The following is a 22,552-nucleotide window of genomic DNA, read 5'->3' as shown; positions in this document are numbered from 1 at the left end:
TCAGTTAATCAAGCCTGTTTTGCACTTCATGTATGCATTTCCACAGGTTTTACCATGGTGTTAAACCAAGAAAATCAATCGCTGGATTGTCTTATGAGAAAGAACGGGACATCAAGCTGTCTGAGTGTCTCAAAAACCCTAAACAATTGTCCACTCTTACAACATGTTTACAAATGCAACCACTTTGTAAATCACTTAAAGACACTAACAAAGGAACACTTCAAAGAAATTCAGAACAAAAACAAAACAAAACGTTTAAACAAGTTCTTCTGTGCATCCACACAAATCATGTTGATCGTGCTCATTTATCGGTTTTACCAAGGTACACACTTGTGTAAATACAAGCAAGTTATAAGAAACCTACCCAAGCTGTGAAATTGTGAATGGCATAATTTTTAGGTGTTAAAATGTTTACATACTTTAAAAAAACGTACAGATCTGTGCATGATGAAGAGTTCTTGGAGATCACTCTTCAAATAGACTTATGTATTTGTTTGAGGATTATTCATCTTTAAGCATTAAGATTATTAACCTTATTATACATCAGTTGAGCATACAGCCCAAATATTGTGCAGTTTCCTCCATCTTAGTGCTGGAAACGTCTGCACAAATCTTTGTCCAAATCGCAAATAAAAAAAAGTGCAACGAGCACCTCTGCCATGCTAGATCCACCTGTGAGAATAAAGGTCTTTCTGTGAGGAAGTAAGACTCCCTGAATGGCTGCCATCGGTGATCACTATCATTGGCTTTAAGGTCAAGTTTTAATCCACCTCCTCCATGCTGCTGTAGGACGGACCGGAGCATTCACCAGAGTGTGCAAACAAGTCAGAGGTCACTTCCGTGCTCAACGGAGGGGGTCCGTCTGGGTCCAGGTCAGTCCCAAATAGAGTCTGGCTAGAGGCCTGTAAAATAAACCATCGTTACAAACAGAGATATTTTCTTTATTCGTGGAGTAAAACGCCAACTGTTGATACATTTTAAACACATCAGATAAGACAAAACAAAGGGTTCAATTAATTAATCCTGATAGACATAATTATTAATAACTGATATCAAGGCCGCGTGATGTTACATTTTTATTGAAGGCGGTAGTACAGGCACCTTTACAACTGAGCAGCATTTTAAATTATATCTCCAAAATCAGTTTCATTTATTGCTGGGACAATTTGTGGTGCAGCACAAATAACATTTAGTCATTTTATCCACTAGATTTAAATAATAAAAGAAAACATAACCCCAAGCCTGTTCAAGTACTGCTTAAATATGAACCTATCCATGGCACGTGATTACATACATGAACACGGTCTTTATATTGTGCTGGTGCCCTTGATCAAAAACTGCAAAAAGATTTTCAATTCAAGCAGTAACATTTCATTTGACAGTTACTTGAATTCCTTGAAGAAACAACCATCCTGAAAATAATTAGCAACAATGGACGTATGACCTTACAAGGTATAACAGTACATCATATGGTTTTATTTTGGTCAGTGTGTCCAATGAAGTGGCTTAATATCACCAGAGGCATTCACAGAAGCCAAAATATTTTCAGGCTTTGTAGTGTGGACAGCCTAGTAAACCCTTATATACCACCAGCATCTTGGAACTGCCACATCCCAACAAAGTAGCATTCATCTTACATGTGGATCTCCTCTCATTATACAGCACGTGCAACTAAGCGCTGGATCAATATCAGAGAACAGAAAAACTCACTCCGAGTAATGCACTCACTGACAGAAAAAAAACAGTAATATAAAATGCCAGGAAAACAAAACATCTCGGATCAACTTTCTCAGACAATTAATCAGAAAAGCACTTAAGTGGTTAAAATGTGTGAATATGCCTACATTAAACAATGCTTTAAAAAGTAATTTCTTAATGCATTTAAAATGTAATTATTTTAATAAAAATTCTTTCATCATTTAGTCACCCTCATGTCATTCCTAACCTGTGTGACTTTCTTTCTTCTGCAGAACACAAAAGAAGATATTCTGAAGAGTGTTTATAACCAAACAACACTGGTCTCCATTAACCTCCGCTGTATGGAGACAAAACCACCTGCTGTTGTATTCTTTACAATAGAATCATATACATGAATGACATGAGGGTAAATAAATGACAACATTTTCATTTTTGGGTGAAATGTCCCTTTCAGTAGCAAAGATTTATACCAAAATACCAAGTAACATTCTGAAAAACAAAATGCAATGACGAAAGACTTCATTTCATCTATTGGAGAAAATAGGAGCTCTACCCTAGAACACAGTAGCATAAAACAATACCTAAACCGCTTTATGGCTATTGGTTAACATTAGTTTTCTCCACCAAACAAACCCAGGTGACCTCAGCCAAATCATTGCAGAGGTGAAGTACGTTAAAACATTTTAATGACAGATTACCACGACTATTCTCTTTGAAATAAAATGCACTGATTTTAGCTTTACTTCAACTAAGCCCTGACATAAAACAGTTTATAGGAAAAAGTGTGTTCAATGGCTATGCCCTTCACGTTTTTAAAGGAATTTCAATTCTGTTCTGAACATACAGAACACAGATACATGATGCTAAGCGAAATAACAATCAAACATCTGACGAAAAGCAGATTAAGCACTTCCAACTTCTCTGATAATGGTTAACATCCATTAAAAGTATACATCAAGTACGTTAATGTTGCTTATAGTTGAACCTTCATAAAAAAGATTTCCTGAGTGTTTTTCAATTTCAACATTCTCTTAAACTTGCCACTTGACCTGTTGCAACAAACAAAACTGAGATAGCTTAGATGTGAACAAATGATGATCTATTAGACTCCTAAAATAAACAGAGGTTTAACGTCATCATTAGAAACAAAGATGCCCAACAGCAAAATCAATATGTAAATAAATGATACACTACGAAGTTACGTAAAAAATGTAAAGTGCAAATCTTTTGTTACAGCTGCGATTGCATTTACAAGTTAGTTACGGTCTTTAGCCGTAGTGAGTTAACCCCGGTTAGACCTGTATAACAAAGGATAAATGAAGTTGAACAGCAATGCAAGGACTGCTGCCACAGTGCCCAGGATGAAATATCTTAGACGGTCACTGTCCGTGTTATCCGAGACGGCATCTCGTCTCCGGCGAGACAGCCCTCCCCTGGCCTCCTCCTCTGCGTTCAGCCTCGTCCTGGCTCTTCTTCCACGCAGACCGGGGCGGAACAAGCTTCTAAAAGAGGCTTCTCGCTGCCCCTCCTCGTCCTCCTCCAGTTCCTGCCATATCAGAGACGCCTGCGATTGGCGGAAACCTGTGTCAGCTTCTCGGAAAGGGCCTTGCCTCAAAAAAGCACCATCAGAACAGCAAATTTCAGCAATTCAGCTGACTGTTTCAATTTCATGCTCCACTCAGGCAGATGAGCAGGCAGATTAACATGAAAGTGATCAAATGGATCGCTTTGGCCTGCTAGGACCAAAAAAGGCTAATTATTATACTCTGATGGACAGCATCTTATGTAATAGAAGCTGGAATTGAAGGTCCATTCTCTCATGAGGGCTATTTACTCAAAGCAAGTTGTTTCCTCCCTACATCAATATGAGTGCGTTTAAGTTTGGATCACATCACTGTTGCAAAATGTCTACCCACAAGCACAGAAAATGTGGCTCCAATACAGTATCAGAGACTAGATTTCTCCTGACTGATGCCACAGAGACCGAATTTCAACTATTGCTTTTGATCACATAACTGGAAATAGAATATTTTAGATCTGTGTAGACCATAAAATGGTCTTCGTGTCATTTAACACAAAGCTCAGAGGACCAGAAAGACTTATTATAGCCAGGGGATAGTTCATCCAAAAAAATTCATAATTTATTCACCCTTATGTCATTCCAAAATTGTATGACTTTCTTTCTTCTGCAGAACACAAAAGAAGATATTTTGAAGAATGTTGGTAACCAAACAACATTGGCCCCTATTGACTATAATTGTATGGACATAAAACCACTGAGACATTAATCAAAAGATCTTTTTTTGTGTGTTCCACAGAGTCATAAACAGGTTTTCAACAACACGAATGTATAAACAACGGCAAAAATATTTTTGGGTTAACCATCCTTTAATCCTTAAATTATATCCAGCATATGCACACACTTCAAAACACGTTTTCAAACCACCAACAGCAACATTACACACACAATTCTCTGCAACTTTAATGAACAATTACATAGCACCTCTGCCAAAACCAAATCCTTTTTCCATTGAGCTAATGTGACTAGAGAAGCTTCTGAGCTCACCTGACTGGCAGCGCCACCTGTGGCAGCGGAAGATTCGGCACCGTGTGGCCTGAGCAGACGAGAAGGCCTCTCTACCGGAGAGTTCCTGCGTCTGTAGAACAGCACGTACGCGTAACGCGTCACCACCTGACTCTCCTCCACCGTCGTCACTGTGCTGTCGTCAAACAAACGCCAGCCTGCGAAAGTAAAAAGGCCGGGATGTTCAACCAACTGCTATTGAGCTGGAGGGGTTCACACTAGGGCTGTTAAAAAATCGTTTTTACGATGCATCACAATGCAGATGTGCGCAGTTCTGCATTGATGCATAAAAACCAAATAACTGATTATGCTATTAAATATCAAATGGGCCAATGGTTTCTGGTTTTTTGTAAATAAAGTATTTTTATTATGTCTTGTCTTATTTGATAAAGCTGTTTTTGACAAAAGTCAATCGAAACCATCAAGAACAAGCCCTTTGTCACGCTGCATCACACTGCTCGCATGCGGTGTAGACAGGGTGTGTGAGGGACCGGGAGACAGAAAGTAAGATTGAAAACTGATCACACAACGATGCATCGTAATATCGAATCGAATTGCTGACATGATAATCGAAATCAAATTGAATCGTGAGACCAGCGACCATAGTTCACACGTACCGACGTCGCTGCGCTGGCTGTTCTTGTCGCTGGGGAGCCGAGCATAGGCCGTGTAGTGTCCTCCGATCATTCCGCCATAGTGGTTGATGACAGCGTAGAGGTCGTAGACGGGAGGCTGCTGGATGTCTTCTTTATGACCGATGCAGAACTTACTCAGGTCCAAGTTTCTAATGTTAATAGAGAAGTTATGTGAAACGCAGACGTGATATTGGTAATTTGGCCAGCCAAAACATCAAAAGATTTGCAAAAGATTCGACAAAGCAGTGCCATGGATTCAATCTTGTTTAACTCCACCTGAACTATCACAAATTTTTTTGCACTGGACCAAGATTTTGTCACAACATGATCAAGGTCAAAGTTAATTGACGTTAATCGAGTTTTGATTAGTAATGTCAGTAATGTTTTGGTGTACCTGACTGGGAAATCGACCATGTCATTTATCTTGTCTCTCCAGATGAAGCTCCTGAATGAGAAACGTTTGAGCTGGATGATGAGCACGTTGGGTAGACGCCACAAAAGCAGCTGTTTGGAAGCCTCCCTGTGTTGTTGACATTTGGGACAATACCTGCACCACAGAAACAAAATATCAAAACATCACATTTAAAATGTAATTTAATAAAACATCTAATCTGAACTCAGACCAACAGTCCTGCCTAACTCTATGGTCCACTGCAACGAGTTTAGACGCGGTTGGACGTACCAGGCCTCCTCGGGGGCTAGCACCTCAGGTTTGGTGAAGAGGTTCAGGCATTGCTCCAAAGTGAAGTGTCCTGCCCTGGCGGTCTCTGACGCAGAGCTTGGGTCTTCATCATACTCCAGCTCCTTAGAACGCACCAGCACATATTCCTTCAAGCGTTCGTTGTTCTTCCACACCAGCTCCAGCGTGCAGTCATCTGGCAGCTCCAAAACGTCATCGTCTGTAGAGGGCACCAGTCATTTACAAACTCAAATGCGTTGCTGCTTTTAACATAGCGACTGTCCCAAAGGATAGCCAAGCCAAAAGGAATGTCGACTGACCTTTGTCCTCGAGTTTTTTGTCCTCCTTTGAATCCAAAATGGAGATGTAGAATTGAGAGGCACTTCCGCTTCCAGACTCCGATGGCTGCTGATAGCCGGTTACTACAGCTACCAATCAACAAACATAATAGACTATTAGTCCACAAACACACACACATATGCACAATATATGTTAGTAGTCTACAATGCTTTAGCAAAGCTACCTTCCGGTTTAACAGCTTTCTCGCATGATGTTTCCTTTTCCACCAAAGAATCTTGGGAGCTGGAGGCGAGCTCACAACAGCCGGAGTCACCGGTGTATGTGGAGGCGGCGTCTCCATCTGCTGTGGGGAGTGAGGATGCGGTCTCTGTGTGCGGGGCAGCGACAGATTCACACTGCTCTACTTGGTTCTCAATTTCTCCTGCGGATGGCGTCTCCTCCAGCTCCTCTGAGACGCTGCTGGCCATGGAGGTCAGGTCAACACGGGACAGGCTGGCCTCTGGGGACGTCCGACCGGACTGGAAAGGTGGCTGGAACACATTGACAGAGTACCTGCAGACATAAATGTGGAGTTAGATGATGGTGTTTAAGGACGAAAACACATTAAAATAAAGGAACATAAGTCATAGTTTGAGAAATAGGATGCATATTAGAATATAGGTTTGAACAAAAATGACAACTTTTATTTGAGGAATGTTTTTGCACTATATGTGATTTTTCTTAAGCATATTATATTGCCAAATGACCCAAAACTTCAGAAATAACTACAAATATATCCCCTTCTAAAACCAAGATCCTAAATACTTTAAAAAGAGCATAATTCCAAATATAACAACAGAGATGTGAATACCTGGAGAAGCCTTCCAGAAGCTGCGTAAGGCGAGTGTAAGTAAGCCTGGACTCAGGCACACTGATTAAAAACGGCAGTCCAATATTCTCCACGTTGGGCCGGCACAAGGTCTTGTGATTGGGCCAGTGGTTCTTCTGACAGGCCCTTTAGTAAGACGAAAAACAGCGTTAAGTCAAAGACACAAACTAAAGCCTAATACACAATCTCACAGACAGCACAACATGTAGTAAAGTTATAGATGAGAGCATTGAGATGACTCACTGATTGCAGTAGCCCACACGATAGCAGCGTGTACAGCGCCTGAGCTTCTCGTCGTCAGAGGCAGGAGGCTTCAAGCAGCCGGCACACTTTGTGATTGGGATGCTGGGAACCTGAGGTCTCTGAATGTCAAACGATGGACTCAATTAATGAATGACCAGTAAATATTATACATAATGTGAGAATGGGTGTTATCCATCTGAGCACAAGATGAAACATGTACCTGTTGGACCTTCAGGAGCACCACCCTCTCTTTGGCGAGATCTTTAGACAGCACCTCAAAGCAGAAGAGCAGGTCATTAGATGAGACTGTGTCCAAGGAGTGAGATGGTGAGAAGATCCTGTGGAATCTGTTTTTCACTACCTGAGAGAAGAAAGGGGAAATTGCTTAATAACCAGCCTAAAGAACTTCAAGAATAATCAGCTTCAACTTTGTATAGATTCTGACTAATGCATGTGACTGGCTGTTATACAGAACAAAACGGCAAGTAACATGAACAGAAGAATCTTTACATTCATACCTCTGTCAGTCTCAGATTCTCTGGTTTGATCCTCACGCTGCAAGATATTGACTCCAGTACTTCACTCGTGCTTGAGTTCTCCTTACTCACACTGACCAGAAACTACACAAGCAAGTGGACTAGTTATATAATACAAAAAACCTTCCTTTAACTTTAAAGCACGTTGTGTTGTTTTTACCTTGACTGGTTTCTTGTGAGGCTCTTTAGCTAAATAAAAAACAGTCAGCACCTTCTGTTTTTGAGGTAGGGGAACAGGCAAGTAAAGGAAGGGATCGAAGGTTATGGAAACCTAAAAAGAAAGATAAAAACAAATCGGATTCGCGATCATACGTACACCGGATAATTTTAGAAACGAAGTTGCGGAACGAATAAAGAGGGCTGTCGTTAGACCCTGCTCCGGAGAAGGAGCTAATTTGTTTGGGTACTTCAGGTAAATCATTTCGGAACTACGAAATCGTATCGACGTTGAGAAAGCCCTTTATTATTCAGTTACATGTACAGAGCTGATCAAATCACTCTTATACCTTTTAATCTGACTCATTCTACTATCCCAAGCATATCACACACGAAGGAGAGAAACCAGTTATTTAAAGGGGTCATATGGCACGAATACGTGTTTTTCTGTGTCTTTGGTGTGTTATAAGTTGCCCATGCATGTATTAGACACGTAAAATTGCAAAAATTAAAGTGTCGTAACAAAAGATGCATTCTATCTAAAAGCGAATGCTCACCCAGACCTGCCTGAAACGTCTCGTGTGACCACACCCTCACAAATCTACGACAGTTTGTGGAACATCAGGTTACAAAGCAATTGTACTGACAGGTACGCCCACCTTACTTGCGTATACATTTGGGCGGTCTTAGTCAAATCATACCACGAACTGACGTAGATTTGTGGGGGTGTGGTTACACGAGGCGTTTCAAGCAGGTCTGGGTGAGCATTCGCTTTTAGATAGAATGCATCTTTTGTTCCCACACTTTAATTTTTGCAATTTTACGTGTCTAATACATGCATGGGCAACTTATAACACACAAAAGACACAGAAAAACACGTATTCACGCCATATGACCCCTTTAAATCGTGTATAAACATTGCATTATATCTAAAACAAACGATAATATTCGTTTTAGCCGTGTCATAGGACCCCTTCAAGTTTTCATACCGAAAACGTATACACGCACACACAAATACAAACTGAAATCGTAACTTGGGTGTTATTACATGAACAGATGTGTATTACCTTCGAGCACACCGGGCACACCAGCTTTGACTTGTACTGGCCCTGAAAGAGGTCAACAATGAAGGAATCGTTCCTCATTTTATGCCTCTGCCACGCCTCTTCTGCAACAACCTGTTAAACCATCAACAAGAACAAGGTCCCGCGGATTTATTAGTCACAGAGAAGGAGGCTCACCGAGAGGTAATGAAAGGTTACCTGTGCTCACACACACTTTAAATAAAAAAATTAACATGAGAATTTAAAGATTGGGTTACATGCTATTTCATGCATTCTGACTTCTTTACTCTGTTAAACCTGCTGGCTTCTCATGCTTAACATGATCAAATTGTTTCGTAACGGGGATCCTATTCCTTTTATTGGCCATTCTCCAGGAAAAGCATGCCCACGCACCACCCACCGAGCAAAAGAGCACGCCCATGCGCCACGCCCTTCAATGCCGCTTCACTCGGCTGACGGAAGTTTAGCTGTGTTTGTTTGCTCTCTGCATTTCGGTGATGAATGTTATATAAACGTTGGATATAAAGCTGGATTTGAAGCTTGTTTGAAACTGATAGAACTGAAGATGCCGGACATGAAACGCACGCGGTAAGTCAAACTAAGTCATAATTTTACCAGCATAAACTGAAAAGTTAAAATTCTTGCACCAAAAAAAGCATCAAGTACTACTACACAAAGCTCAATTCATTTAAATCCCTCTCACATATGATCTATGTCGTGTTGAGACAATAGCGATGAGCTCACCTCGTCCTGCCGGCCGTCTGAATCAACGGTCTCTGTGTAAGGTTTGTTCTGGATGCGGTTCAAGTCCTCATGGAGTCCATCCAGAAGAAAAGCCATGAACTCCTGAGCATCGTGCTGCGCATAACCTGTAAACTGACTGGCCTTACTGGCAACTATAGCCTGTGAAGACAAACACAACAGTTATGAAGCTAATTTCTTATGGAAAAAATAAGAGTAATTTTGTTGCTGGATAAAAACCTTTAATTTGGAAGGTTGAAAGGCATGGTGAGTGCCCTTCCACAGAGCTCGAAGCAGAACAGCAAAACCAATGGCCAGTCGACCACCTGTGCCCAGTGGGTTATTACAGTTAATCTCAGATTCAAACCCTCGATCTGAAACAACAAACACAAATTAAACATCAAATACATTTCTTATGGCTATATAACATTGGACACAATTTTCCATTCAGTCTAACCAGAAAATTTATAGCGAAAATGCCCCTTACCGTGAAAATAATCCCTGAGCTCCCGTGTGTTTGACAAAGACTGAATCACACTGTTCATAAAGCATGTGTTTCCCAGATTAACCAATCCAGTGAATCCGGGGAGACACACCTTCTTCTCCTCCACTTCTTCATCTCTCTCACTGCCTGCAGGAGTGTGAGTCATGGGCTGCACCATGCAGGTGGGCTTAGGCTACAGACAGACGAAAACACAGGTAATAACAACCTACATACTCAAGGCCCAAGCGATGATGTTAAAAAACAAAATGCAGCACTTCGGATTCTTTTATTACCGTGGTAACAGTTGGTTCCTGTTTTAGGGGCATGTGTTCGGAGACCGAGCGAGGGGCCACAGCATCCAGACCCGTGTCCCCTGGTGCTCGAGAGGGTTTGGCCTTCTCTTCCCCTACCCGAGGTTCTTCTTTAGCAGGAAGTGCATGTTGGCTGCTTCCTGGTTGACTCTTTTCAAGTGATGAAGGGCTGGAGGGCACGGCAACCTTGGCGCCCCCCACTGCACCTTAAACAGGACAAAAGAGCTTGTGGTTAGCAGTTAAAGAATCAACCTAGAAAAGAGGAAAATTGGATTTCATAATCATCACATTGTGACATTAGGTAGTCAAATATATCACGACCAAGTAATACTTCAATTTGGAAAGTATGCCGCCTCAAACAAAGGCTGCCCCTGAGATCAAGCAAAGCTTGGACACGGACATGTTTCCAAGATGAAACTCTATATACACAAGTACCACAGTTGATTGATGTAAACAAACAGAAAATGTAAACACATCATGTACATGTGTTTGTTTGCAAAGGATTGCTCAGAAGCAAGATAGAATCCACTCCAGGCAGCAGACCTTGTGTGGCAGGGGCCTCCAGACCCCCCCAGCGCTGACTGTGTCTCTTCTTCAGGGTGATGTCGATACGGGATGGGGTGAAGGCATAGCTGGACAGATCCGGCTGGATTAGATTCCTGAAACATCAGCAGATGGGAGAAACCCACATGACTGACAGAACAAACCCTGGACAACCTGCACTTAAGATTGCCATCAGAAAATCTTACCTGAGTTTAACCTGCCATTTAAAGACAGTGTTTGGTCCACAATCCGGATGAAGGCGCAAAAAATTGGGATCACTGGGGAAAGCGTTTTGACAATTAGTGGTCAACTACATTTGAAACTACTTGACTCCTAATAGATGGTTTCATTGAATGCACGCGCCTGGCCCAAAGTAAACTTCCAGTCCATGTTTGGGTATAATATAACAATTTATTTTATTTTTAATTGATATGAATATATATATTAATTGAATTAAATTAAAACTATTCAACAGTTATTGATTCTTTGCAGAGGTCTACCGGAACTTAAGTTTGGGCCGCATAACGTTAGTTTATGTTGTTGCCTCTGAAACAACGTTGACTTTCTCACCTGGTCTGGAAGATAAGAGTGAAATCTTGTTCCCTGAACAGCACCCTGGACGTCTCTCTGCAAATTTCTTTCATGTAGACGTTCACAACCATCAGATCTGTTCCTTTCTCATACGAGTCATTCTTCACGAACGTCAAGTTCACCATCGGCTCAGGACCTGAACACACATTAGGCATGACTCCTAACAGTAGTGAAGTGACATAAAAACATGGACACCCTCTGAACTGACCTTCCGCATCCTCCTCTTGGTTTCCTCCATGTGGCTCTTCTTTTGATATGTCTCTCTTCTCCTCTGCGCAGCTCTTCTGAGGCGATTCTTCTCTTTTTGAAGCAGTCGCAGAGACAGGCTCTCCATATCCTGAATTCTGAGATGGAAGCTTTGCAGGAATCTGGGCATCCGTCTGCGGCCTCTTCACCTCGGCTATGTTTTCAGCCTCATCTGAGGATGTTCTTCCAGCGCTTGTGTCACCAGAAGTTTGCGTTCTTACAGGAGGGGAGGAACTCTCCTGACGTGACACCTTTAGCTCACATGATGAGGAAACCGTTTTGCTCTCAACTGGCTCAACCTATAAAACACAAACAATGGGCCACAGGATGGCCACTGCATTAAACACATATATAACTAAGACCTACTACTATGATTTACCTGTAATGTATAAAAAAACATAAAGGCTTTTTCAACATAAAAAATAAAGCTAGAATATTTATTTTGGTGTGAACTGTTCCATATTGAGAAGTTACACTCACCTGACCATTGCTTTTTGGATTCCTATCTAGCTCCTTGTCCTTCTGTGATGTCTGACTCCCTTGCCCTTTGCCCTGGGGCTGAGCCCTATTGTCCTTCGCATTATTAGATAAAGCGGCATCACCGCTATTAGCTGATGCCTGTGTCTTTCCATTAACTGCCGGTTTTGTCACACAGGGGGCTACCGGGGTCGTGTTTTTGGAGGGGCGTGTGGTGCGCTTAGCACTAGGCTCACTGACAGGGTCCACTTTATCGCTCGCTTTAGGCTCAGCTGCTTTCACACCTGCGCTCTCAGGGTTCTCCGTCTGTTTTCCCTTCATCCCTCGCTTTAACCCTCGGTCAGGTTTACCACGTTTCTGCTCAGCAGAGGTCACAGCAGGCGCTCTCTCCGTTTCAATCGTTTCGGCAGATTTTTCTGACCACCCCGTGGTCGACTGGTGCTGGTTGCTGCCATTCTCTCGAAGGAGGTTCACTGGCTCGGTTTCTTTCTTGCTCTGTGTAGGGGAAAACATCCATACAAAAAAATATGATCGGGCACACAGACATGAGAAAAATTTGTTCTCAAAGCTGGGTGAGTGTGTGACTGTACACAGATGGGAGTCAAAAATAAGACCAGTGTTCCAACTAAAAATTAACATCTATTGATTTTTATTATGAAACCAAATCTTTTCTCCGTGAAAACATTGCACTAATAAAGTACAAACTGAACAGGATGGTTTACTATTCACTGTCTATTATCATGACAGCAGAGTCACAGTGGTTGTTCTTACGGCGAGGGCGGGCCAGGTGTTGAGGGGGATCTTCTTGTGCATGACAAGCTGCAGAACATTTGCTTTCTCCTTATAGAGCAATTTAGTGCAGGAGGCCTCAATTTCCTCATAAAGACGACAGCTCCATTCCCGACCATCTGAGAGCGCAAAGAATACAGCACACGCAAACATTATAAACCTGAGACAAGCACAGCAAACGCTGACAAAAAGATAACCCACACAGATTGTATAACATAGTGATATAGACAAACAAGTGCACACACGCTATTCTTACCCGGCAGGCGGATGTGGCAGGATGTATCGGAGAAGGCAGAGTCGATATCTTCTGCTCTCAGCACCCCTGAATCTCCACAGTTTAGTCTGACGATCACCTCGTATGCACTCTGCTTCCAGTCCAGCAACAAATCTACAGACAAATGAATATTCATGAAATATTTGTCAAGACAAGTGTAATACCTAGTCATTAAAATATTTCATAGCCAAAAAAGTAACTATGACTTTCTTTCGGTATGAAATCATAGTTTTAAATTCTAGGTTTGTCGCAACCAGCTATAAAATCATTTTAATACGTTTAAAAAGAATACTTCACAATAAATGACATGCATTAAACCCCATAAAAAACTTCAAGAACATTACCTGAAATCATGGTAACACAACACAACCTGACAACCAAAGTTCATGCTAAACTCCTCTCATTTTAAACTATTGTATGAAGCAAGGAATCCCCCAGTTCTGCTCCTGACTTTTGCATTGATGCATGTCTGTAAGCAGGTGCGAGTGCAGGAAAGAGCAAGAAGAGAGAGCGAGAGCATGTTTATCTCCATGGTTCAAGCTTTAGAGTCAAGTGACAGCTAGTCCCGTCCCCTCGCTCACGCTGACCTTCTAAAAGGTCAAACAGAAGCCACCCACACCCTACAGCCGAGCTCCTATTCCATGTGATGTCATCTCAGCTCTGCCTGTATCCCGTGAGAATTCACAGCATGACCAAAATGACACAAACACAGACCAAGTGCAGTGCACGAATAGGGCTCAGCACATTTTCATTTCATATTCTCAGCTGGAGAACATGCACAGCACTTGGATCAGAGAATAAAAAGAGGAAGATCCACACAGCTCTATGGAGAGACACCAATGAGGGCAGAGAATAAATTAAGTGTGATGAATACTTTGGACGGCTTGTGGAATGCTGAGTGTTGTTGATAGGCTGAGAGAAATCTTCCCATGCGTGTGCTAGGCAGAGCCACTTCACTGACCTTGACAAAACCCTTCTTTACTGAACTAGAGTCTCACAGGGTTAGATTACAACAGCACAGCACTGCAGAGGCAAAACACGCCCAGCAGACGGGGCACAGCCTTAGACACAGGCTGGCACACACCGAGACTAAACAAATAAAACATTCAGATACACTTGCCAGCCTGGTAGTCACGTGCGTCAACATTCATTAGGGATTCTTTAACAAAAACATCACCAGGAAACAGGTGATTTTCCAAGTCAAACATTAAAGCGATAGAGTCACCCAACAATTACATTGTTTAACACCTGTATGGCTTTTTTCTTCTGCAAATATATTGAGAAATCGGTGGTTTTGTGTCCATACAATAGTAGTCAATGGGGTTCAGTGTTGTTTGGCTACCAACTTTCTTCAAAATATCTTCTTTTGTGTCCTGCTGAAGAAAGCAAGTCATGTAGGTTTGGAATTGCATGAGGGTGAATAAATGATGACAGAATTTTCATTTTTGAGTGAACTATCCCTTTAAGACAAGTATCTTTGAACTAGGTCTGACTGAAAAGTCTGCTTTCATTGATCATTTTTGTATACATCCAACAAGAAAAACATGGCTTAAGGACGACCATCATTACTGTAAAATTTTAACAACACTTCTGTCAGAACAGGAAAAATACTACAAACACAAATCCCCCCAAAAACTTCTGGCTAGTGGCTACTTTTATAGATAAAGAGAGATAATACCACAGCTAAAGACACATATTTGTAGTTTACTTTCATTCGCTCTTCTGTTATTTGTTCAAAGCTATATATGATTCATGGTTACCAGAAATGATAGTCTAAACAACAAACTGGATTTACAGCATACCAGTAAAACCACTATCTAATTCCACAAAGCATTAATTTCATTAAACTGGTCTAGGGCTTGGCTAACTACACTTAAGGGCTTTTCACACTGCGCTAAACCCGGGTTATCTTCATTCTGTTTTAACCCCGGGTAAACGAACGTTTCACACTTATCCCCGCATTTAACCCGGGGTTATGAAACCCTGCTCCGAAGCAGGGTTAGCGCCACTTTTGCAGGGTTAACCATGCATTGCGGTGCCAAATATGTGCAGTGTGAAACGAAGCGGGGGTAGAAACAAGACACTCAGCAACAGACACCCACCTAATCAAAAGCTGAACAGCACTTACCTCATTTCACAGGCTGAGCACAGTCACAGAAACTCTGTGCCCTGTGTAAACAATCCTTTGACTTTTTTATTTATTTGAGTAAGTAACGTCTTAGGAGGCTTAAAACAGCCAAAAACGATTTGCGAGGCGTCATTTTCCCCCGGATGCAGAACAACTTTTATTCAGTCAGTTTGACGCTGAAGTATTTATCCAATCATGACTGTTGACACCGCAAATATGCAAATGAGAATGTTAACCAGGGTTTAGTGATGTACAGTGTGAAACATCAGGTTATGAATACCTAGAGTTATCTCTTAACCCCTGGTAAATTATAAGCAGTGTGAAACCTGAAACAGATAACCCAGGATTCTGTTTACCTGGGGTTTAGAATAACCCGGGGTTAACCATTTCAAGTGTGAAAACCCTTTACAGACTTAGCACCACGGCAAACACTCAATAACTAATAAAGACTAGATACACTTGTCTTGTTCACCTAATTTAAAAATTCCATGTCTACTACACGACGTAACAGATTGGAAACCATCCGAGTTTTGCACGTAAAGGTAGGACACAACTTTAATGTCTTTGACCGAGTCAAGGTCCAGAATGCCTCTTATAAACAGACAAAAAGGACACTGCACCACTGTGCAGTGCAAAAGACATTGAAGCAACATGACTACTTTCAAACAGAGAAAGTGAAAACTAATAGTAACTCCAATTCCATATGGACAAAAAGATTAATCAAATAAATCCAGTTGAAGCAAAGAGACAGAGTAAGAGAAGTGATTGACACCTACTTTACTATGAGCGTTTACAAACAAAGGTCGAAACTGCCCTCTGCTCACCTTTCCTATTCCCCGTTTTGGTAGCTGAGACGGTCCTCTTGGCTTCCTTGCTCTCTTGGTTAGCTCTCTCCTTTTGCTTCTTGCTGGTACCGGCCGTGTCATCTGTTCCTCTCTGACCACGTCTACGGCCCGATTAGCTGGGTCCTGTACTGCTGCTGGCCATCTTCAGCCACTTGCCACTAACCGGTCGGCCGTCACCCACCTCGCTCCCACTTCCGGAGCTGCTTCCACAGGGGTCTGGATCTGAATTGTGACGTTTCCTGCCCGGTCCAGCTATCTTGGCGGCGTTTGAAGTGAGAGTACTCTCAGAAGAGAATCAGATGGAGACTGAAGAGGAAAAGAAGAGTTGAAATGGCTTTACACTTTAAATGTGAAATGAACAATTAAAATAAAACATATAACGTTAGTGTGAAACGGCACAGAAACCATAACCATGGTCAGTTTTACTAGAGCCCTTACGAAAATTTAAAAAATGGTTACTGTAGTAAAACAATGGTTATCACAAAATAGCCATGATTTGAAAACCATGTTTTTGTAAAAACCATAGTAAACGATGGTAACTGTAGTAAAATCATGGTTTTGCTCCAAGTAATCATTGCACCAAAAGACCATGGTTACTACAATTGTACCACAAAAAACATGGTTCATTTTCGTAAGGGAGACCTGAAATATTACGGGTTTATATTCATAAAAATCCTATGTGAATATACTTAGGCGTTCTGACTCCACTATTACTTGGAGGATTCCACTGGACTTTTTATTTTCCTCAAATATACATTCATACCCGCTTCATAAAAAGCCAGTGCGTTCGGCAAACGTCTAAATACTTCAATTAATTCCTTTATGGCCATTTATTAGAAAGCACTGTGTTCCAGCAAGATACCGGTTGCTGTTCCTGTGCTGACATTTCGCTGTCATTACCAAGACGAAGACCAGCTAGATCATGAACATCATACAAATCTGACAAGACACTGTCAATAAAGTCTTCAAAAATGTGTTCTTTATTTCAGTTGACAGAGAACAAGTCAACAGTGGAAACTCGATCAGCTTATAATGATCGCTAATGCCGTGGCTGCTAACCTTAACCTAGCTAACACTCTAACGTTTGTTAGTGGTTAACTTAATGGTGCTAAATCTCGTAAACCAGGGTAGCTCCTTCCTCAACATCGTTTGCTGGCTGTAACAAGGCAGAGAGCTGTGTTGTGTTAAATACACACAGCGCGAGGCCTCCCAACCTGCACCGGCAAGAGCTAATCACGCGTTTAGTCTATAATAGCACGCGCTGTCGAATACTTTACCGCAAGGTCGGGTGGTGCGGCGTTGTCAAACGTATATCTAACGTTATCTGTAAGAGAATTAAAGGCAATTTATGATACTTGTGTATGACACCTGTTGTTTCGAAGAAATCTTACGTTGCTTTGTCAGTGCCACGACGAGTTGAGGCGGCGCGTCCTATCTCCGTTAGCGGCGACTGCGGCTAAATTCAGCCCCTGGCTTCAGACACGGCAACGGGCCGCCGACCGCCCCAGAGCCGCATCAGCGCTCCTCTAAAATATCAATTTTGTCTTTATTTCCAAAAGAGTATTAACCAGGGCCCATGTTGCAATGTTGAGCCAGAAACCGATCTGTCTTGTAGAGAAACAAAGAAGACGGAACGACTCCTCCACTTGATGAGCCGGTCTCTGCTCACTGTCTCGCACTTTGCTGGAGAACAAAAACAAACCGGGGAAAGACGGAGATCTCGCCAACCTGCCCCACACACATAAACATACACTCCACTTCCGGGTGCTTTTGCGGTCAGTCGCAAGTGAATTGTTTTTTAAACCGTGAAATGAAATTGTCTGTAAAGTGTTTATTATTAGAGACAATTTATTAAAATTTAAGAAACACTGTAGTTATATAACGTTAGATCCACTTCAGTGCGTTTATTTGCGCTCATACACAAAATGTATTTGAAACGATGAAAAAAATATGTTTGTGAGGCGTAAGGGGGACAAATACAATATTCATTTAAATACATTTAAAACAACAATAAAGAAAATACAGAGTAACGTATTTTATATTTTTTCCCTTTTCATACACAGTCTATGCAGCTGAATTTTTTTCTACTTGTCATTCAGTCGGTTAATGGTCCAGTCCAACATAACTTACAATGAAAGGAAATCAGTTAAAATACCACAGGGAATTATTGTTTTATTTTTTAATAAATTGTTAATTTGTCTTTGGGAAAATAACCTTATGTACACATTACATTGTAAGCCATTGATATCACATTCATATGACAACATCGATCAGCCATTATACACAGATATGAAACTTAAACAGCTTACCTCTACAGAATCTTCACTTTTGTGCTTCACAATGTATTTTCCATTCTTACAGTAGTTAGTTAGTTTAGTAGGCAGTGGCACTATTAGACAAATGTTATGTGTAATGCAAAAACACATCACTCAAAAAATAGTAAGCAAGTGGGTGTTGCTGCAGAAGGACAAGCAGAATTGGATTCAGTGTAATTTACATTCAAGCAAACTCAGTTTCTTCATTTATTGTATGTATACAGTCATTAACAAGCAAGTTGTCACAAATGGCAAGAAAGTGGAATACTGCTCTTCCTTACAAGCACACATCTGTATTTTATTGCAGAAATCCATTCAACATTAAAGGAATAGTTCACCCAAAAATAAATTCCTTTGTTTTGCTTAACACAAAGGAAGATATTTGGAAGAATGTCAGTAACCAAACAGATCTCATCCCCCATTGACTCCCATAGTATTTGTTTTCCCTAAAATAGCAGTAAATGGGGGATGAGATCTGTTTGGTTACTGACATTCTTCCAAATATCTTCCTTTGTGTTAAGCAAAACAAAGGAATTTAATTTTGCGGGTGGATAATTGATGACAGAATTTTCATTTTTAGGTGAACTATCCCTTTAATATTTTAATGTGAATGTTAATAAATAACGATAGCCTTTCACTGAAACAGCTGTACTGGTAACAGTTTTTTCCAGACATTGTATGTTATGGCAGTTTGGCATCTTGTAAGTCTGTTGTCAAAAATGTAGCAGCATAAAAGGATTGAAATGGCAGATGTTTTAAAACAGTGCAGCAGCAGTTTCAGGACTCCTTTCTTTGACAGATTACTGACAGGTGTTGTAGATCTGAATTTTCTTATTGATGGCACTAAGGATTGCCTTCATTTTATCTTCCAGGCCATCCAGCTGCTTGGCTTTGCCCTCCAATACCTGTTGGTTTTCGTCATAGTCTTTCTCTAGCTCTGTGAACACACAACACAAATTTATTAGAAAAATGTACTAGAAAATAAAACAATAACCACCTTCCTCTAAAAAATCACTATTACTTATTACCACAAGAGGGCGATTTGTTTTTGGTTATTTGACAGAAAATCTTCATAACAATAGAGTTGGATGTAAAGTTCTGAAACCATATTGAAAATCTGTTATTTTATCTTTTAAACCCAGAAATATAAGTTTTAGCAAGAAAACACATACAATCACAGAGATAAATGAAACCAAGTTTTAACTTAAAATGTTGCTTAGAATTTAATGGTAATAAAATTATATTTCATGCATGCCATAACATGTACTGTTTTTTGTTGTATTAATTTACAAAAAGAATATAAAGATACACTGTATTCGATCTAAAACTACATCCCTACTTTCCCTCACACTCACCTTCCAGTCTCTGGAGTTTATCATGTGCGTCCTTTAGCAACTCCTTGGCTTCATCTCGCAGACGCTCAGCTTTCTGCTTGGCTTCCTGCATTGTCTTTACTTTATTGTCCATTAGGCCCTGAACAGTACGATACTTATCGGATAGCTCGCCATCCAGAATCTAAAACAGGCAAAGAAAGTTACTAAACTACTGATAAATAAAGTAAAATTAAAAAGTGTTTTGCAAGTCATGACCACACACACACCTCTTTAGCTTCATTGGCCTTGTCTCGTGCCATGGTGGCTGTTTCCTCTGCCCGTGCCGCATCCAGGCTGTTGTTGGCACGTTTGGTTTTTAAGGCCTCAATCTGGCGCCCAAGATCTCCTAGCCTGTCCATAGCATTGTCAAGATCTCTCTCCTGAGCTGTGGTCTCTGATTGGATCTTTAGCAACATAATGCTTGTAAGGGCTCTTGTATAAAAATGATAAATGTATGTTCACATTAAAGTAGTTATACCTGTGCAAGCCGGTTCTGGGTTAAGCCAATGTCATTCCGAGCTTTTTCAATGGCCTTCTCGGCAGCCGCCTGGGCTTTGCCGGCATCATTCAGTGCTTGTTTTACACTCACTGTTGTGTCTTTCACCCCCTCTGCCTTATTCCTATGGTAGGAGAACGCAGAGACTTTGTTATGAATCACAAAATCAATGCACAACTAAAGACAATCACCACACGCTAAATCGTTTTAACACATACCTGGCTTTCTTGGCATCTAGCAGCAGCTGTTCTGCTTTACGGACGTCATTCTGAGTCTGCTCTAGAATGGCATCCACATTGGACAGACTCTTGACCCGGTCTTTAATCTCGTCCGCAAGGTGTCGGATCTGCTTGGGTGAGGCAGGAATAGACAGCTCCAGAACTCGATTGGCCACTGCCTCAATGCTGTCGGGATCCGCCCCCTCCACTGCGAATATTTAACATGACCAAAGTGTGACATGTGAACCACTTTCGACTGATCATTAATAATTGTCAGATAAGACAGAACGTCCATAAAATCGGTAGGATAACTCACGCATGAGAAATTCACGAATCTGTTTGATGAGGTCCCGCAGGTCGTTGTTTGAATGATCCACCTTTTTCTTGGCATCACTAGCTTTTTCTAGTGCTGCCTGAGCTTTGTTTTTAGCTTCCTGAGCTTTGGTCTTAGCATCTGCCACCTTTGAAAGCCCAATCAGGGAACATAAGAATCAAACAAAAGACAATAGTTGATAAACAACCTCAACAAAAAAGGTCTAAATCATGTTGATGACCAGTCAGATTAAATTCTACCTGCTTGAAGAGATCCTCCACTATTTACATAGCTTTGTTTAGCTCGTTCTCTGCATGCTTGGATCTATCCAGTGCATTGCTGGCAACTGCTGCAGCTCCGTTGCAATTCAGGCCTCCACAGTGGCGCTTGCCCCCATCGTCACGGCAACCAGCACCACCACAACGGCTGTCTCCACAGGGAGCATCACCTGGTGCTCCACATACCTAGAAAACATTAAATAAGAGCCCATGAAGCAGATTTGGAAAATGTTTAGAAAACTTAAGCTAAAATGGAACTGAGCTGTTTTACCTTTTCATTGATTTTCTTCATGTCCAGAAGCTGAGCTTTCGCATTTAAGTCTGTGAGTGTGCGTTTGTTTGCAGCGTTCTTGCGGTTAAAGTCGTCTCTTTTTTCTGACATCAGTCGCTCTGTTTTCTTGCGGGTGTCTGCTGATTGGCTCACTGTGCTGGGGATGTCAGTGGCGGATTTGTTGGCGCGGTTTTCTGCATCCCGAGATGTGTTGTAGGAGGTTCGAATGCTGTCATATGCACCTTAAGAAGGATATAAAATGACAATAAATGCAGTAAATGGTTTGCGTTGCGTTATAATTGCATTGCTGAAATATACAAATTCCCAATGTAAAAGAACACATTAAATCATTTTTTTGTGAATGTGTGTACAGTGGCTGAATAAATCACACAAAAATGTGTGAATTTTCAATTTCTCATTTTGCAATTTCTTTTAACTGATTGGTCTGCAGTCACAGTATCTACACATGTACACAATAAATATGTTTCACCATTTATAACCACAAAGTGTCCAAATAATTGTTGTTTTCATTTTAAAATATTTTTTTTGTGACATGTTTTGCTTAAATGTCGTTTGTACAGTATTTGTTTAAAGGTCCAGTGTGTAATTTTTCTACAGAGCGCATTTCTTAAACACATTATCTCCATCAGCAAAAAAGCGAAAACGTGACAACATCTCAGTTATGTGTCATTCACCGTGGTGCTTCGAAAGGGAAGGGCAGAGTGAGCCGTTGGTTGCAATTCGCAACCTCACCACTAAATGCCACTAAATTTCATACACTGTACCTTTAAAATAAGCATCAGAAACAGAAGTAATGACTTACCCAAGAAGTTGGAATTCTTAAGGATTTCCAGCTGACGGTTCAGCTGATCTGAGTTCAGGTTGAGCTCTTTCGCCTCTCTCTCCAGTGTACTTAACGCATTGCTGGCTTCATAGTTACTATCTTGCACAGCGGTCAGGTCTCCCTCCAGCTGGTTCAGTGTCTCTGTGGTCTCACCAATTTGACCTCTAAGAGGGAAAAGCAAAGCCTTGCAGATCAGAGAGCACGAGCGTGGTTATAGCTGTCGGGGTAAGTCATAAGAAATCACGGCCTTCA

General features: G+C 41.3%; 3 protein-coding genes across 3 annotated transcripts in view; all 3 read right to left on the bottom strand.

The window, feature by feature from the left end:
- Positions 1-1,063: 1,063 nt before the first annotated feature.
- Positions 1,064-17,944, bottom strand: usp19 (ubiquitin specific peptidase 19). The gene is made up of 25 exons (XM_057363253.1): positions 17,584-17,944; positions 16,172-16,498; positions 13,202-13,333; positions 12,928-13,064; positions 12,160-12,651; positions 11,413-11,978; positions 11,049-11,120; positions 10,783-10,958; positions 10,282-10,505; positions 9,992-10,181; positions 9,745-9,878; positions 9,508-9,666; positions 8,767-8,877; positions 7,704-7,814; positions 7,526-7,627; positions 7,228-7,368; positions 7,008-7,126; positions 6,747-6,890; positions 6,120-6,448; positions 5,917-6,024; positions 5,600-5,816; positions 5,312-5,464; positions 4,900-5,066; positions 4,265-4,440; positions 1,064-3,262 (listed from the first exon to the last, which is right to left on the bottom strand). Exons 4-25 carry the CDS (start codon positions 12,967-12,969, stop codon positions 2,981-2,983), a joined length of 4,215 nt encoding a protein of 1,404 aa, XP_057219236.1. The 5' UTR covers positions 12,970-13,064; positions 13,202-13,333; positions 16,172-16,498; positions 17,584-17,944; the 3' UTR covers positions 1,064-2,980.
- LOC130545339 (laminin subunit beta-2-like) overlaps positions 16,305-22,552 on the bottom strand; it is a 10,224-nt gene continuing 3,976 nt past the window's right edge. The window contains exons 13-22 of the mRNA XM_057319775.1: positions 22,280-22,464; positions 21,457-21,698; positions 20,911-21,055; positions 20,595-20,802; positions 20,359-20,500; positions 20,108-20,284; positions 19,863-20,022; positions 19,316-19,444; positions 17,055-17,107; positions 16,305-16,475 (exon numbers count right to left, since the gene is read on the bottom strand). Of these exons, the coding sequence (XP_057175758.1) occupies positions 16,305-16,475; positions 17,055-17,107; positions 19,316-19,444; positions 19,863-20,022; positions 20,108-20,284; positions 20,359-20,500; positions 20,595-20,802; positions 20,911-21,055; positions 21,457-21,698; positions 22,280-22,464 (1,612 nt within the window). The remainder of the gene's footprint in view (positions 16,476-17,054; positions 17,108-19,315; positions 19,445-19,862; positions 20,023-20,107; positions 20,285-20,358; positions 20,501-20,594; positions 20,803-20,910; positions 21,056-21,456; positions 21,699-22,279; positions 22,465-22,552) is intronic.
- The window catches only part of lamb2 (laminin, beta 2 (laminin S)), a 22,689-nt gene continuing 19,162 nt past the window's right edge, over positions 19,026-22,552 (bottom strand). Inside the window, exons 26-34 of the mRNA XM_057363263.1 lie at positions 22,280-22,464; positions 21,457-21,698; positions 21,168-21,371; positions 20,911-21,055; positions 20,595-20,802; positions 20,359-20,500; positions 20,108-20,284; positions 19,863-20,022; positions 19,026-19,444 (exon numbers count right to left, since the gene is read on the bottom strand). The gene's annotated coding sequence lies outside the window, so the exon portion shown is untranslated. The remainder of the gene's footprint in view (positions 19,445-19,862; positions 20,023-20,107; positions 20,285-20,358; positions 20,501-20,594; positions 20,803-20,910; positions 21,056-21,167; positions 21,372-21,456; positions 21,699-22,279; positions 22,465-22,552) is intronic.

This window comes from Triplophysa rosa, linkage group LG21 (assembly GCF_024868665.1).
Source record: "Triplophysa rosa linkage group LG21, Trosa_1v2, whole genome shotgun sequence".
Taxonomy (NCBI): Eukaryota; Metazoa; Chordata; class Actinopteri; order Cypriniformes; family Nemacheilidae; genus Triplophysa; species Triplophysa rosa.
Note: the sequence above shows the minus strand (reverse complement) of the source record. Positions and strands in the feature narration are given on the sequence as shown.

Excerpts from the sequence above, each read along its gene's own strand:
- usp19 (XM_057363253.1), bottom strand. The coding sequence starts at position 12,969 with ATGCACAAGAAGATCCCCCTCAACACCTGGCCCGCCCTCGCC. Across the intron at positions 7,815-8,766 it reads TGTGCCCGGTGTGCTCGAAG|GTTTCCATAACCTTCGATCC; the intron begins GTAATACACATC and ends CTTTCTTTTTAG. Across the intron at positions 4,441-4,899 it reads CAGCCAGCGCAGCGACGTCG|GCTGGCGTTTGTTTGACGAC; the intron begins GTACGTGTGAAC and ends TTACTTTCGCAG.